The 13,597-nt window shown below is 29.8% G+C and overlaps 1 protein-coding gene across 1 annotated transcript; it reads left to right on the forward strand.

The window, feature by feature from the left end:
* Positions 1–12,041: 12,041 nt before the first annotated feature.
* On the forward strand, positions 12,042–13,234 carry LOC130670458 (uncharacterized). The gene is made up of 2 exons (XM_057473866.1): positions 12,042–12,110; positions 12,224–13,234. Exons 1-2 carry the CDS (start codon positions 12,042–12,044, stop codon positions 13,232–13,234), a joined length of 1,080 nt encoding a protein of 359 aa, XP_057329849.1.
* Positions 13,235–13,597: the final 363 nt, after the last annotated feature.

Raw genomic sequence — 13,597 nt, forward strand, 5'->3', positions numbered from 1 at the left:
CAGTATGATATCTCTGAGCAGCATCCTGTGGTCTACCGCCAAAGAAAAGTCCGAAAACGAGACAAATCGACAGCTTCTGAGGACTCAGAGATTCCTCGGTAAGATTGGAGATCGCAACTCTTACTGGCTCGATCCAGCATTCGCGATACCAGCTGGATACCTGGGATTTGATATTCCAGTGTCAACAGATATCACACTACTGGCTGGCTTCCATCGCAGACATAGTAATGTACTAGTTTATCAGGAGAAGAACTCAGTATTGGCGGTACCTGAAACACCAGTTCAAGTACCAGTAACTTTGCCAAAATTACCGATACCATCGCTATCAGTGCAGTGCCAGATTGGAGTAGATCAAGCATCACAGCGAATTGACATTAATCTGCGACGTATTCTCACTAAACCAGAGTGGCAGGCCGCCGTAGATAAAATGGCCCAAGAACTTGCACCAAAAACTACCAGAACAATTGCGACACAGACAATTGGGACCAGACTAGCACCAGTGCCAGAACCACGGTGTCTCAAATGCAAAGAGAAGGGGCACTCCTTCGACAAATGTCCAAATGAATTACGAGGTGAATGTTATTGTACCAACTGTAGAAGGATTGGGCATACTAATAATACCTGCCCATATCAAAATTGGTGTACCGATGTGTACAAAGCAATGAAATGGTATTGTCACCATTGTTCTACGCAACATCCCTTCGTAAATGACGCCTGTCAGACCTGCAGACAGTGAGTAAAATTGACCAAAGCAACGCGGGGTGCGTATCTCACATTGCCCCCGTAATAACCGGAAGTGACATCCGAATTTATGTAAACCAGAGAGAATCCAAGGACTGCTCAACCAGAATTGTGATATGAACAATAGTATTTTAATATATACCAGTTTTTTGTTTAATTATTATTTTCACTTTCATTTTTTATTTTTTTTGAAATTCTCAGTCACATAAATTCAAACTCTTTACTTTGGTAAATGTGTTAGAATAGAAAAAGTGTATAATTTTTTTATTTAACTATGTAATTTAATTTGACGACTAAGTCAGCAGTTATTATTATCAGTTTTTGTAATTTTTAGTTTTCAATTACTGTCAGTAATTTCTATTTTCATTTTTTATTTTTTATTTTTTGTATTACCTACTACCAGAAAAATTACCTGAGTGTAGACTAAAAAGGACATTGATGAGTCTAGACAAAACTGAGATGATGACTTAAACATTTGTGATGTTATTTATAATATTTATAATATTTATTATTGTACTAGCATATAAGAATACAAAAATTATTATACTCTATTTTTCAATTTAACTGGAATACCAGCTAGTGAACTGTAAAGCTGGATTCCAGAATTTATGCCACCGAATGAATGTGTTACTATTGTATTGTACGAATGAGTATAATATTGTCGGCGCTGTACACATTGGTTAACTTCAACCCTTGCTATTATTAAATGTCATTGATAATACCCCAGGTTAAAGTTAAGGAGGGTGGTGTTACGAAGTTGGTTCGTGCGCCTACGTACATAGTCGCCTAAGGGAATGTCACGTGGGACTGTGCGTCGGCATGTCTATACAAGGGCGCGCAATCAATTATATTCAGCTTTTACAGTTTAGACTTTGCAGCCTAGTCGTTGTAGTCTATTCAGTTTTTTTCAAGTCAGCAGTGCTAGTTAACATCTTATAGTTACTAGTGTAATTCAGCACTTAGTCTGAATTACCTCAACTTGAACCAGTCACACTTAGTTGATTGCGCAAAGCTCCCGTGCACTTAGTTACGGCTAGTATTCGTAATTACACTTAGTTAATTACAATGCACGCATATGTTAATTACAGGAAGTGAGTTAATCTATGAACGGACAGTATGTGAGTGAAGTGGCGTTAGTATAAGTTTTTTCTTTAATAAAATCTTATCTAACAAACGATACCAGTATTGAGTGAATTCATCTGCGCTATCCTGCCTACCTATTCGATAAGTGTATTATAAGCTTCATACTGCTCCAAACACCGATCCAAGAGGGGTTTCCTGGAGGATCAACACCACGTCCAAGGACACCAAGGACATCAATCACCAGACTCTTAGGCTAAGTACTAGTTATAGCTTAAATTGTAAGGCCAGATCGGGTATAATTTACAGGCGAGTCTCGTTAGATTGAGCTAGCGGGGTAAATTGACTCACGGAATCTGTATCCCAACACCATAAGTACAGAGATAACTATCCCCAACGTTACAGCGTATACGTTTCAGAATATTGGTACTAACAGTATAAAAAACTTTGACCAACGTTAGACTCTTTACAGCGCATGCGCACTCGAGTATTTTGAATTTTCCGGGCTGCGTGCTGCGACACTAACTATCTTCAAAACAGTAGGTGGCTTAATTAATTAATAACAAATTAAAAAATTATTTTTTGTTGATCAAGTTGAAATATTACAAACAACGAATATTACTTTACTTTTAACTAGAACGTTTCTCGATGCAGACTGACGGCTGCGAGCTCTCGAGCTCAGCGCTCAGCTCATTCCCCTCACCCTAAGCCGATAACAAGTTCAGACTTGTCGAATGACGTCACAAACATGAAAAAAAGAAGGGACCAGAAACTACACCATATTACGTCGGGGTAAACGTACAAACTATATTCAAGGTGGTGGATATAGCTTTAGTGAGTTTGACCCTGCTAACTCTACTTGAGACTCGTCTTTTATTCAATTTTTACCTGAACTGGCCTTACAAGACTAAAACTAAACCTAGGTACTTAGCCTAATCTCGGAGTTCGGTATTGAAGTTCCTGGTGTTGATGAACTGGCAGCTGGTTGACCCTTGGAAATCGCTTCCTTGGATCGGTGATTGCCCAGGTGCTGCTTCTCTTATGCTTAATTATAGGAGAGTGGACTGGATCAGGAAAATTCATTCAAACTCTGGTTCAGTTTATAGCTTGGATAGTTATTTATTTAACTAATAATTATCAATATATATATAATTACTTTGATTTTTACTAATTAATAGTCGTAGTAATCGATATAGTTATAGAAATTACTATATTATTTGAATAAATTAATTTCTGAATGTGTTATTCATTGGATAATTTTTTGCAATAAATAATTACATCAAAACGTACGTTTTACGTAGTCACTTCCGGTTTGAATATTTCGTGGTCATGAAGAAGGAGACATTCGTCGGTCTTTTTACTCTCAGCCACCATCGAGAATAGATTAATTGACTCTTTAGTATCCACCTCTTAGTTTATAGCGTTTGTATAACAATTTTAAAAAAAATATAGTGCTATTTGCTATAATAATAATTGTGACTTGGTATAATAAATATATTATCGTTATTAAATTGATAAAATAAATTAGAATTATATGTTTGTTTCAATATATAATTTTATATAAAAAATACTAAGAAAAATGGCTGATTACACGTGTAATGAAGAGATCGACGCCTACACTGATGGAGACACATTGTGGTTAGTTTTATTATATTTTTAAAAATTGAAATTAAAATTGAAAAATGACTTATGAATATTACAATAATTTAATAAAGATAAAAATAATGATTTAAAATTTTTCATAATGATAATTTATTGAATAGTAATTATTGATAATATTCTATTTATCATAAGCTATAACACAATTAATTATTTTACTTTATATATAATTTCTGATAGCGAATCGAAAGGATATGTCGACGTCGTAGAAGGTTCTAAAGTTAGTAAAGGCAAGAGAATGTTTAAGTTTGTTGTCAACAACGGTAATGGTCGGAGGGTACGAGTTGTAGCATGGGAATCATTCTCGCCATTATTTGAGTCGAAGATTGTTCTTAACCAGGTTAGTAATTACAACTTTTTGTTTCAAAGTTTATATACTATTCTCGATGTTCGGTAAATAACGGATATTTTATGTATATTAATAATATATATATAATTGTTTAGGTTGTAACATTATCACGATTAAGATGCAGTCCAATTAGTGACGAGTATTATAACATAAATGACAAAGTGATTAAAAAGGAATTATCAATCATCAATTCAACCAAGTATGGATTCGGTACAGTTTTGGCAAGTGAGCCAGCTCAAGTCAAAGTTGTAAAAATGGCTGACATATATGATGCGGTTCGACAAGTCCGTAAGTTTTTTTTTTATACCATATTGAACCATTGTGATTTAATGATTTAATAATGTATTTTGATTAACTTTCTTCTAATATTGATATTATAGAAATTGAAGGTTACATTTCAGCAGAAATTGTACCCTGTAAGTTTAACAACTCTACATATGGATCCGGAGGTTTAACGGATACATCCAATAGATTAAAACTTAATGTTTATTCGCTTCAAAAAGATGATGCGTTGCCGCCCGGAGGATCACATGTTAAGGTTTCATGCAAAGTATTATATGACAAGAATCGTAAGTAATATTATTAGTATTATTAATTATATATTATTCTATTATTATCATCTATTTTATTTTATTATTAAATTATAAATTAAACTGAATTATTTTATGTTTTTCTTTTTTAACAGATTCAACTCCGTATTTGCAGTGCTATACGGTAAAAGATATTGTCACAATTGACGATACTATTTTGCCAGACAGCGAACTAAGACGTGGTTTTCTTACGCCAAAGCGTAAGAGGGATGAAATTGAGGATCCTCTATCGAAAATAAATATTAATAATCATGATTCCGCACCGCACGACAAGAAAAGAGCTGTACTCTAATTTACCAATCCTGAAGTTTGTTCAGTATATGAGTATTTAATTATTCATATTTAAATCTAAAATTTACATATTTACAAGTGACCAGACAAAGCAGAATTTCTCATGTGTTTACCATATTTTTGATATTGATTATATATCACTTTATTATTTGTTGTTGCAATAATAAAGGAAAGATTTGGTTTGGTTGCTTATATAGAGTAAAGAAAAAGATAAACATTTTACTCAATGCTCTTATTATTTAAATATTTAAATGGCATGTGTCTTAAATTACAGAAAATAAAATAACAGGTCAGTACGAAAATACGCATGTTTCGTTTGATTATGTCGTATTTTGTTCTGTATTTATAAAAAACAAACATTGTTTATCAACCATATAATATTTCTTATTAAGAAATTATTACATTGTTTTTTTAAAATATTTTTTTTTTCGTTTAAAAAGTTTGGATGTGATTAGGTTTATAAAACAAAAAAAAAAGATTTATTCCATCCACTTTGAAATATATTATTAGTTTTAATTATATTATCTATCTATGTTTTGTTAAAAGTGAGAGCAATCAGCTTTAATTACTCATATTTATATATTTATTATGATTGAACTTAATTTTTCAAATATCTTTATAATTATGTTTGGTCAATTTCCATTTATGTTGACTAATGTTAAGTTGAACTATTTATTTTAAGAAAATATAATGATTTATGTGCTAAGAACATGATAAGCACTAAAATAATCATATTTTTCTCAATGATTGCTTTTATTTGAATATTATATTATTTTTTATTATTATAATAGTTACTGTTGTGTTAATTCAAAATATGTTAACCATCGAGAATGTTACATTTTGATTACTTCAAAAACTAAAAAAATATTTGCAAGTTTAACAACGAATTATCTTTGTGTTTATCTTTAAATAATTGTAATAATTTTAACGATTGATAAGTTATGACAGAGTGTTTAGCTTGCCAAGTCTGGTCGCACCTAAGTATTATGGTCGAATATTAGGGCGCCACTGGAAGATGGACTCGGCCTTCCAGAACCGGATGTTAATTGTATTTATTTTATATGCTCAGGGTCGTTCGTAAATTTTATATTTTGTGAGAGAGGAGAGGAATAGTGAACAGGCTGAAATAAATTTATTTAAACTTTACTTTTAATTTTAATAACCTTAAGCACCTTGCTTATTATTTATTTTTCCTTAATGACAATTAATAATCTTATGACAAACTAATTTCCTTATGACAAACTATATTCTTATGACAAACTAATAATCTCGTCCCCTGGACGGTTTTCCTTATGACAAACTAATTTTCTTATGACAAACTAATAACCTCGTCCCCTGGACGGTTTTCCTTATGACAAACTAAATTTTCCCTCGTTCCCTGGACGGAATCTTATGACAAACTAATACGTCTCCCGGACGTTTCCACACACACACTCCCACGTTAAAATACCGTCCCCTGGACGTTGAACCTTAATACCAATTAATAATTTTGTCCCCTGGACATTAACTAATATTTTCCTTAAACAATTAAAACATTCCCTGGATGTATAACCAATCTAATCTTAACATGTCCACCGGACCTAAATCACAGACACAGTTTTCTTTATTCTAATTTGACTCTATAACTAAGTGACTCTACTCATTAACTTTCTCACTCAATTTTTCAACACTTCATGATTTCCAATACTCAATATAAAATTTTTCATTCTATAACTTACTGTCCTTTCCAATTAATTAATTTATTTTTTTGTTTAATATAATTTATAAATTAATTAATCTTTTCCACTTTATAAATTTTCCTAATTAACTTTCTCTGATTAAATTTTTATAATTAATTTGCCACAAATTTTATACAATTATTATTTTTCAATTCCTAAATTTTCCACTGACAATTTTCACAATAAATTTATTTCACTTTTAAGATAATCCGTTTCACTTTTTACTCACAATTTAATTTATTCAAACTCTAGTATCTTTTATGTAGTTTTTAGATATTTTATTCAACTTAAAATTAATTTAATAATCACGTTCTGACTAGAATTCATTTCGGGTTGACTAGAATTTTTGACCGGTGAATTGGCGTCACGCGGTTCCCGATTTTATTGACGTTAATTCGAGTAATTCGAGTAAATTAATGAATCTTAGAATTAATGCGGCCGACGGAATAAATTCCAGCCTGTATTAATCTTAAGATCAATTAATAAATTAATTTATAACGGCTGGAGAGCCTGGAATAAATTAATAAATTAATTGTTTTAATTACCGGATTATTTATGCGATGACTTTATTTTTATTCCGGCTAGGGAGCCTTGAATAATTATTACAGAGTTTAGACCGGATATTGACGACAATTGACGCGACGGAACTTTCGAGAACACGAGATTGAACGGCTGGAGAGCCTGAACTATCCGTTTCTTTACGCGAGACCAACGGAAAGATATTAAGTAATATATTATAATTAATTTACCAGATTAATAAAATTAATTAGCGGCTTGAATTAATTATAATTTACCTCCAATTTTAATTCAGCAGTCCTTGGAAATTTCAGGTGATGATTTGCTCCAGGCTGCTTCCAACCTCACTGGTGTTAATTGCTTTTTAGGTTCCCGTTGTCCGGCTTTCTTTATCCTTGTAATTCCTTCCGTCACCAATTTTATAAGATCCCTTTTTGAATTTATAATTTATAACCTTGTAATTGTTTTCCGTCCGATCCTTTTGGTCGTCTGATCAACTCTGTCTATTTCACGTTCCGTTGGTATTCTTATAGTCTCGTTCCACCATTTCGGTTCACTCCCGAAAAACTTAGTCTAGGGGAGTGGCGAATATTCGGGTCTAGGTGATCGTGCGACACCCGGTGACAAGTCGCATCACTAACTCGCAACTTACGAGGTCGTTGGCCGGTTAACGGCGGGAAACGAAATTCAAATTCAAATAATTAATTCAATTTAATACCAAATGTACCCTGTTACAAAGTTAACTATGGAACACAAATTTCTAAGAAAATTTTACAATTGAAATTATAATTACAATTTTAGAGAAATTATTTATTGTTTTTGAATTCATATGGAATGACTTGCAAATAATTTATTTTTTTTTTTTATTTTTATATTTTTGAGTTTCAAAAATAATAAATGATACTTTTGTGACTGTTAGTTATAATTACTATTTTTTTGTTATTTATGTAATCAAAATATGTAATTCCTTTGTATTATTAGTTAGAATTTGATGTGCCAAGTAGTGTTATTATTTTTCTATCATTCTCCTTATGAGAAATTCAAGAAATGTGATGTTTAATTGATAATAAAAAACTAATGCTAATATTATTAATTAAGAAAAAAAAACTTGATACTAATTAGATGAAAATAATCAACTTTGACTTGATAGCAAAATATTTTACATTTAATTATTTCTCTATAAAAAAAAATACAAGTCTCAGAAGATTGTTTTCTTAAAAAATTATAAACATTAAGTTTATACAAGGTACATTATTATCCTATAGGGACTTATTGTTAATGATATTTTATTGACTAATTAATTGTAGATTTACCGAAAAGATTGTCAAGATTCAAAATTATTTACTTATTTAGTTTTATTTTTAATACAAAATAATGTTTACTAAAAATAATTGGCCGATGAAAAGATTATTATGATCTACTAAGTGTTTAAGTAACACATCATTAATTAGTAATAATTTGCGGCAGTAATTCTTATTTAAATTTTACTAAACATTGAGAAATAATAAAATATTTATCATGAATTGTATTTGACATTAAAAAATGCTATAGTTGAAAAATATACTATCTTTATTATTTATTCAATACCATTCAGTGTCTTCAATATTTATATATATACTTTACTTTTGCCCGCTAGACAGTGCTTTAATTAAAAGTTATCATTAAATGATAAATTAGATAACTTATCGCTAGATGGTGCTTCGGCCCTATGTCTGCTTGATTTTCCCAATTTCAACTTAATTTTAAGATTATCATGAATCAATGAACATATAACCTCAATAAATAAACTTGTGATCAATTTTTAATTATAACAGTGCTTTAATTCTATACTTGAAAATTAATTGATCGCTAATAATAAATGTGTTAATGGTTTGAGTACAATTAATGATCTATGAACTTTATAAGATTCATCTCATTTGATTGGGTTCATTATAAAAAACTTTACAAGTGTCATTTTACGCTTGCTTGGGCGTAAATAATTAAAACGAGATTATTGAAAAAAATTATTTTGTGCTATTGATGTCTTTATTATTTGTCGTAAAATAATAATTTGATTTTAATGATTTATTGATTATTTATTATACACTAATGGAAAAAATTAAAGGATCAAAAAAAGATTCTAAATTTTTAGGCGATTTTCAACAGGCTCTAACTTTGAGAGAAATGGTCGTACAAAAAAAAAAAAAAGGAAATTGTCGCTCCAAGTATCTACTTTTTGGATTAGAACTTCAAAATTTTTTAGCGTCAGTGATTTTAGAGTAATCTTAGAAAAACCAGCGACAAAAAAATTTTCAAATTTAAAAAATTTTTTTTTTTTGGTCTCCGGGCGTGGAAAAAATTATTTTAGCTTAACCACTATAAGGATCGGATACCTTCATTATTCAGCTTTAATTTCTTTTTTTATGGACCTTGATACGTCCACTTCTCGCCGAGATATCGGTCTTCAAATGGAAAAGGATCCTTGTGTCTTTGATTATCGATATCTCAGAAACCAATGATCGCACAGAAAGTTAATGGTGGGTTTTAAAAACTTGAATAAATTCCCTTCAACGATAAGCCATTGCTTTTTCGAAAAAAAAATTTTTTTCTATCGTCACATGAATTTAAAAATGCAACAAAAAAAGGGCTTTTTGTGGTTTTTTGGAAAATCAAGCGCTGAAACGAAAATATTGTGGAAATCGATAATGTTGACTGTGCATTTTACAGTTCAATATGTCCACAAAAACCCTGCAGAGAGCCAGATTAATCCAACCAGCCGTTTTTTAGTTTCACGCGATCAAATTTAAAAAAAAATTAAAGGATCACGTTTTTTGTTCTGAAAAGCTCATAATCTTTAACAAGATGAAAACAAACATTTTTACTGAGCTTTGTCTACAATTTTATTGCAGACAGTGCTTAAATTTCCAAAAAAAGAAAAAACTTTTTTTTCGAAACAAAAATTTCGAAAAAAAAAATTTTTCAAACAAATATTTTTTTAGAATAACTTTAGGAAATTTACAAAACCAACACCCAATATTTTTTAACACGTTTACGTCGCTGCATTCCGTGATTTTACTGATCTCTCAGTCATTAAATTAAAAAAAATTTTTTTTTTTTGAAATTTTTGTTTCGAAAAAAAAGTTTTTTCTTTTTTGGAAATTTGAGCACTGTCTGCAATAAAATTGTGGACAAAGCTCAGAAAAAATGTTTGTTTTCATCTCGTTGAAGATTATGAGCTTTTCAGAACAAAAAACGTGATCCATTAATTTTTTTTTAAATTTGATCGCGTGAAACTAAAAAACGGCTGGTTGGATTAATCTGGCTCTCTGCAGGGTTATTGTGGACATATTGAACTGTAAAAAAAGCAATGGCTAATCGTTGAATGGAATTTATTCAAGTTTTTAAAACCCACCATTAATTTTCTGTGCGATCATTGGTTTCTGAGATATCGATAATCAAAGACAAAAGGATCCTTTTCCATTTGAAGACCGATATCTCGGCGAGAAGTGGACGTATCAAGGTCCATAAAAAAAAAAATTAAAGCTGAATAATGAAGGTATCCGATCCTTATAGTGGTTAAGCAAAAATAATTTTTTCCACGCCCGGAGACAAAAAAAAAAAAAATTAAAAAAATTGGAAAATTTTTTTGTCGCTGGTTTTTCTGAGATTACTATAAAATCACTGATGCTAAAAAATTTTGAAGTTTTAATCCAAAAAGTAGATACTTGGAGCTACAATTTCCTTTTTTTTCTTTTTTCTTGTACGACCATTTCTCTCAAAGTTAGAGCCTGTTGAAAATCGCCTAACAATTTAGAATTTTTTTTTGATCCTTTAATTTTTTTCCATTAGTGTATTTTTATAATATACATAAATATTTGGAACGATTGGAAATTTTATTTTTATTGGCAACGGTTTCACCAGTAATTACAATAATAATAATTATAATGAGCGAATGATAACGTAGATTGATGATGACGCATAAATAAGTTTTGAAAACGTATGTTGTTGGTGAATAATAAACTTTTTACAAAGTCCAATATATTGATTTAATAATATCACGGTTACAATCATATCTAAATTATTATTATTATTTGTAGTTGTATATTTGTCACGTTTTCAAAAAAAAAATATTTACATAAATTGATTATTAAATTATTATTAAAATTTTATACTTTTCGAATTCATTTAATATCCTTTCAATTTAGACTCATAGTAACGATTGAATCACAAATGTTATTGATTTATTTAGGAATAATTACATTTTTATATTAATTTAAATTTATTGTTTTTTTTGTTGTTTCAGGTTCAGTAAACTGGTCCCGATTAGAAATTCAGAAAATGCATAGATCATAAGATTGCAGATTTAAGATGAATGAAATTATTAAGATATAAAAATTCGAGTTCACATACAAAGAACACCTCAATTTTAAATTTACAGATTGAAAAAGTTGGCGTTTAACAATTTTTATAATTTATTCTCCATCAAATCCAATCTTAGAGTAAAAATTAACGAAATACTGAAAACGAGATTTTTCATTCTCAATATTATATATTGTATATTCATGAATAAATAATGAAATAAAAAAATACATAAGCATATTTCGGAAAATTTGTAACATAATTTAAAAAAGCAAAAATCATAGGTCACACCGAATTGTAAAACAATAAATTTGTTTAATTTGTTAAAATTTATCTTTATGATTGCTCAATAAAATTATATCGTTAAATAAAAAATACTTTTTATTATTAATAAATACCTTTTAATCATTCGCAAATTACAGAACTAAGAAATCGTATTATTATTTCAGATCTAAGAAATGAAAGATATTTTTTACTTCAGATTATTATTAAACAGCTCACATCAAACCATATATTATATATATATATATATATATATATATATATATATATATATATATATATATATATATATATATATATATATATATTTATCAATATTCAGAAATCAAATTATAACAATATTTAAATTTAAGAAAACAGATTTGAAGACTACTGATTTTTATATCGCTAACATTGAGATTAACCATTTTGGTTTTTATTTCTTTAAGGTTATTTCTAATATTACTTTTCTTTTCTCTTCAAGTATTTTCATTTACAATGCCAAAACGTAAAATTTTACGTACACCAGCTGAAGAAAAAGAATATAAAAAAATGAAGCGTCAAAAAGTAAATGATTACAGGAAAATGATGAGAATAAAAAGAAACAAAGGTCCTGTTTTATTTATACTAATGTACATTCAGTTAAAAACAATCGAATTATTGAGTTAAATACTAATCAGCAAATTGAACTCAACAATTTCGAAATTCTGAATGTTCCATCGACTTCTAAGAATAAGGCGAATAACAGTAATATACCATCACGAAATAAAAGTACCGGTGAAAATAATTCTAATCAACTTCCTCCAAATGACATAAAGGAATCGTTACCTCGAATCACGATCAGTCCTCTTATTAATGAATTATTACCATTAGAACAATTTGTTCACAATGAAAATACAGTCAGTGAGCATTATCTAGGTAGAATGAATATTTTATGCACGCATTGTAATGCGTGCCATTTTCCTGCTGAACAAGTTGCTAATAAGAAGAATTCTTTTAACGATTGTTGCAGTCATGGTGAGGTTTTACTTGAAAATTTACCAGACATGCCATTAGCTCTTAAAAGTCTTTTCGATGGTACTCATGAAAAATCTAACCATTTTTATGAAAGAATAAGGTATTACAATAGTTCATTTTCTTTCGCATCTTTCAATGCTAACTTAGTTCAATTCAATAATCGGCGTCCTGGTCCTTTTTGTTTTAAAATCCAGGGTCAGATTTATTACCAAATCAAGACGTCATTGTATCCTGAATCTTCTGAATCTCCTACCAATGGACAACTTTTTATTATCGATTCTAATGAAGCATCGCAATATCAACTCAAAAGAAATTCAAATTTAGATTTAAATATTGTTGCGACCATTGAAAGTGTCTTACGAGAATGTAATATATTTGCGCTTTCATACCAAATGATGAAAGATGAATTAGATGCAGAACAAGCAAAATATAATAACACCGAACCAGAGTTGCAATTACTGTTTACTTTAAAACCTGGAATGCAAAGAAGCCGTTACAATTTTCAAAGGGTTAATGAAGTTGCTGCTGTATTTTCAACAACAGCTGATGGAGACATACCAGAATCATATGTCACCATAAAAAATAAGAATACTAAAAAATTACAAATCATTAGTACGATGGTTCCCAATGTAGAACATTGGGTATATCCTTTATTTTATCCTTATGGCACCTAAGTTTGGCATAGAGAAATACCGTGTGTTAACAAAAAAAAATGTGTAACACGAAATGCTTACATCAAATATCGGATGGCAATTCGTAATTATTTCAATGTTTTCTTAATGGGGCGTCGATTGTTTCAACAATGGGCTGTTGATAGTTATGTGAAAATAGAAAAAGATAGAGTTGATTTTTGTAGAAGAAATCAAAAGCAATTAAGAGCTGAATCATATCTAGGTTTGATAGATCATTTACGGAAACAAGGAAATAATAATAACAGTCTCATTGGTAAAATGGTAATATTACCATCGACATTTATAAATTCACCCCAAAATATGGTTCAACATTATCAAGATGCTATGAGTCTTGTGCGAACATAT

The sequence above is a fragment of the Microplitis mediator genome, chromosome 6 (assembly GCF_029852145.1).
Source record: "Microplitis mediator isolate UGA2020A chromosome 6, iyMicMedi2.1, whole genome shotgun sequence".
NCBI lineage: Eukaryota > Metazoa > Arthropoda > Insecta > Hymenoptera > Braconidae > Microplitis > Microplitis mediator.

Bases quoted from the DNA above. Each gene is read 5' to 3' on its own strand.
- LOC130670458 (XM_057473866.1), top strand. From the start codon at position 12,042: ATGCCAAAACGTAAAATTTTACGTACACCAGCTGAAGAAAAAGAATAT. The intron at 12,111-12,223 runs GTAAATGATTAC...AATACTAATCAG, and splicing joins AAAAAATGAAGCGTCAAAAA to CAAATTGAACTCAACAATTT.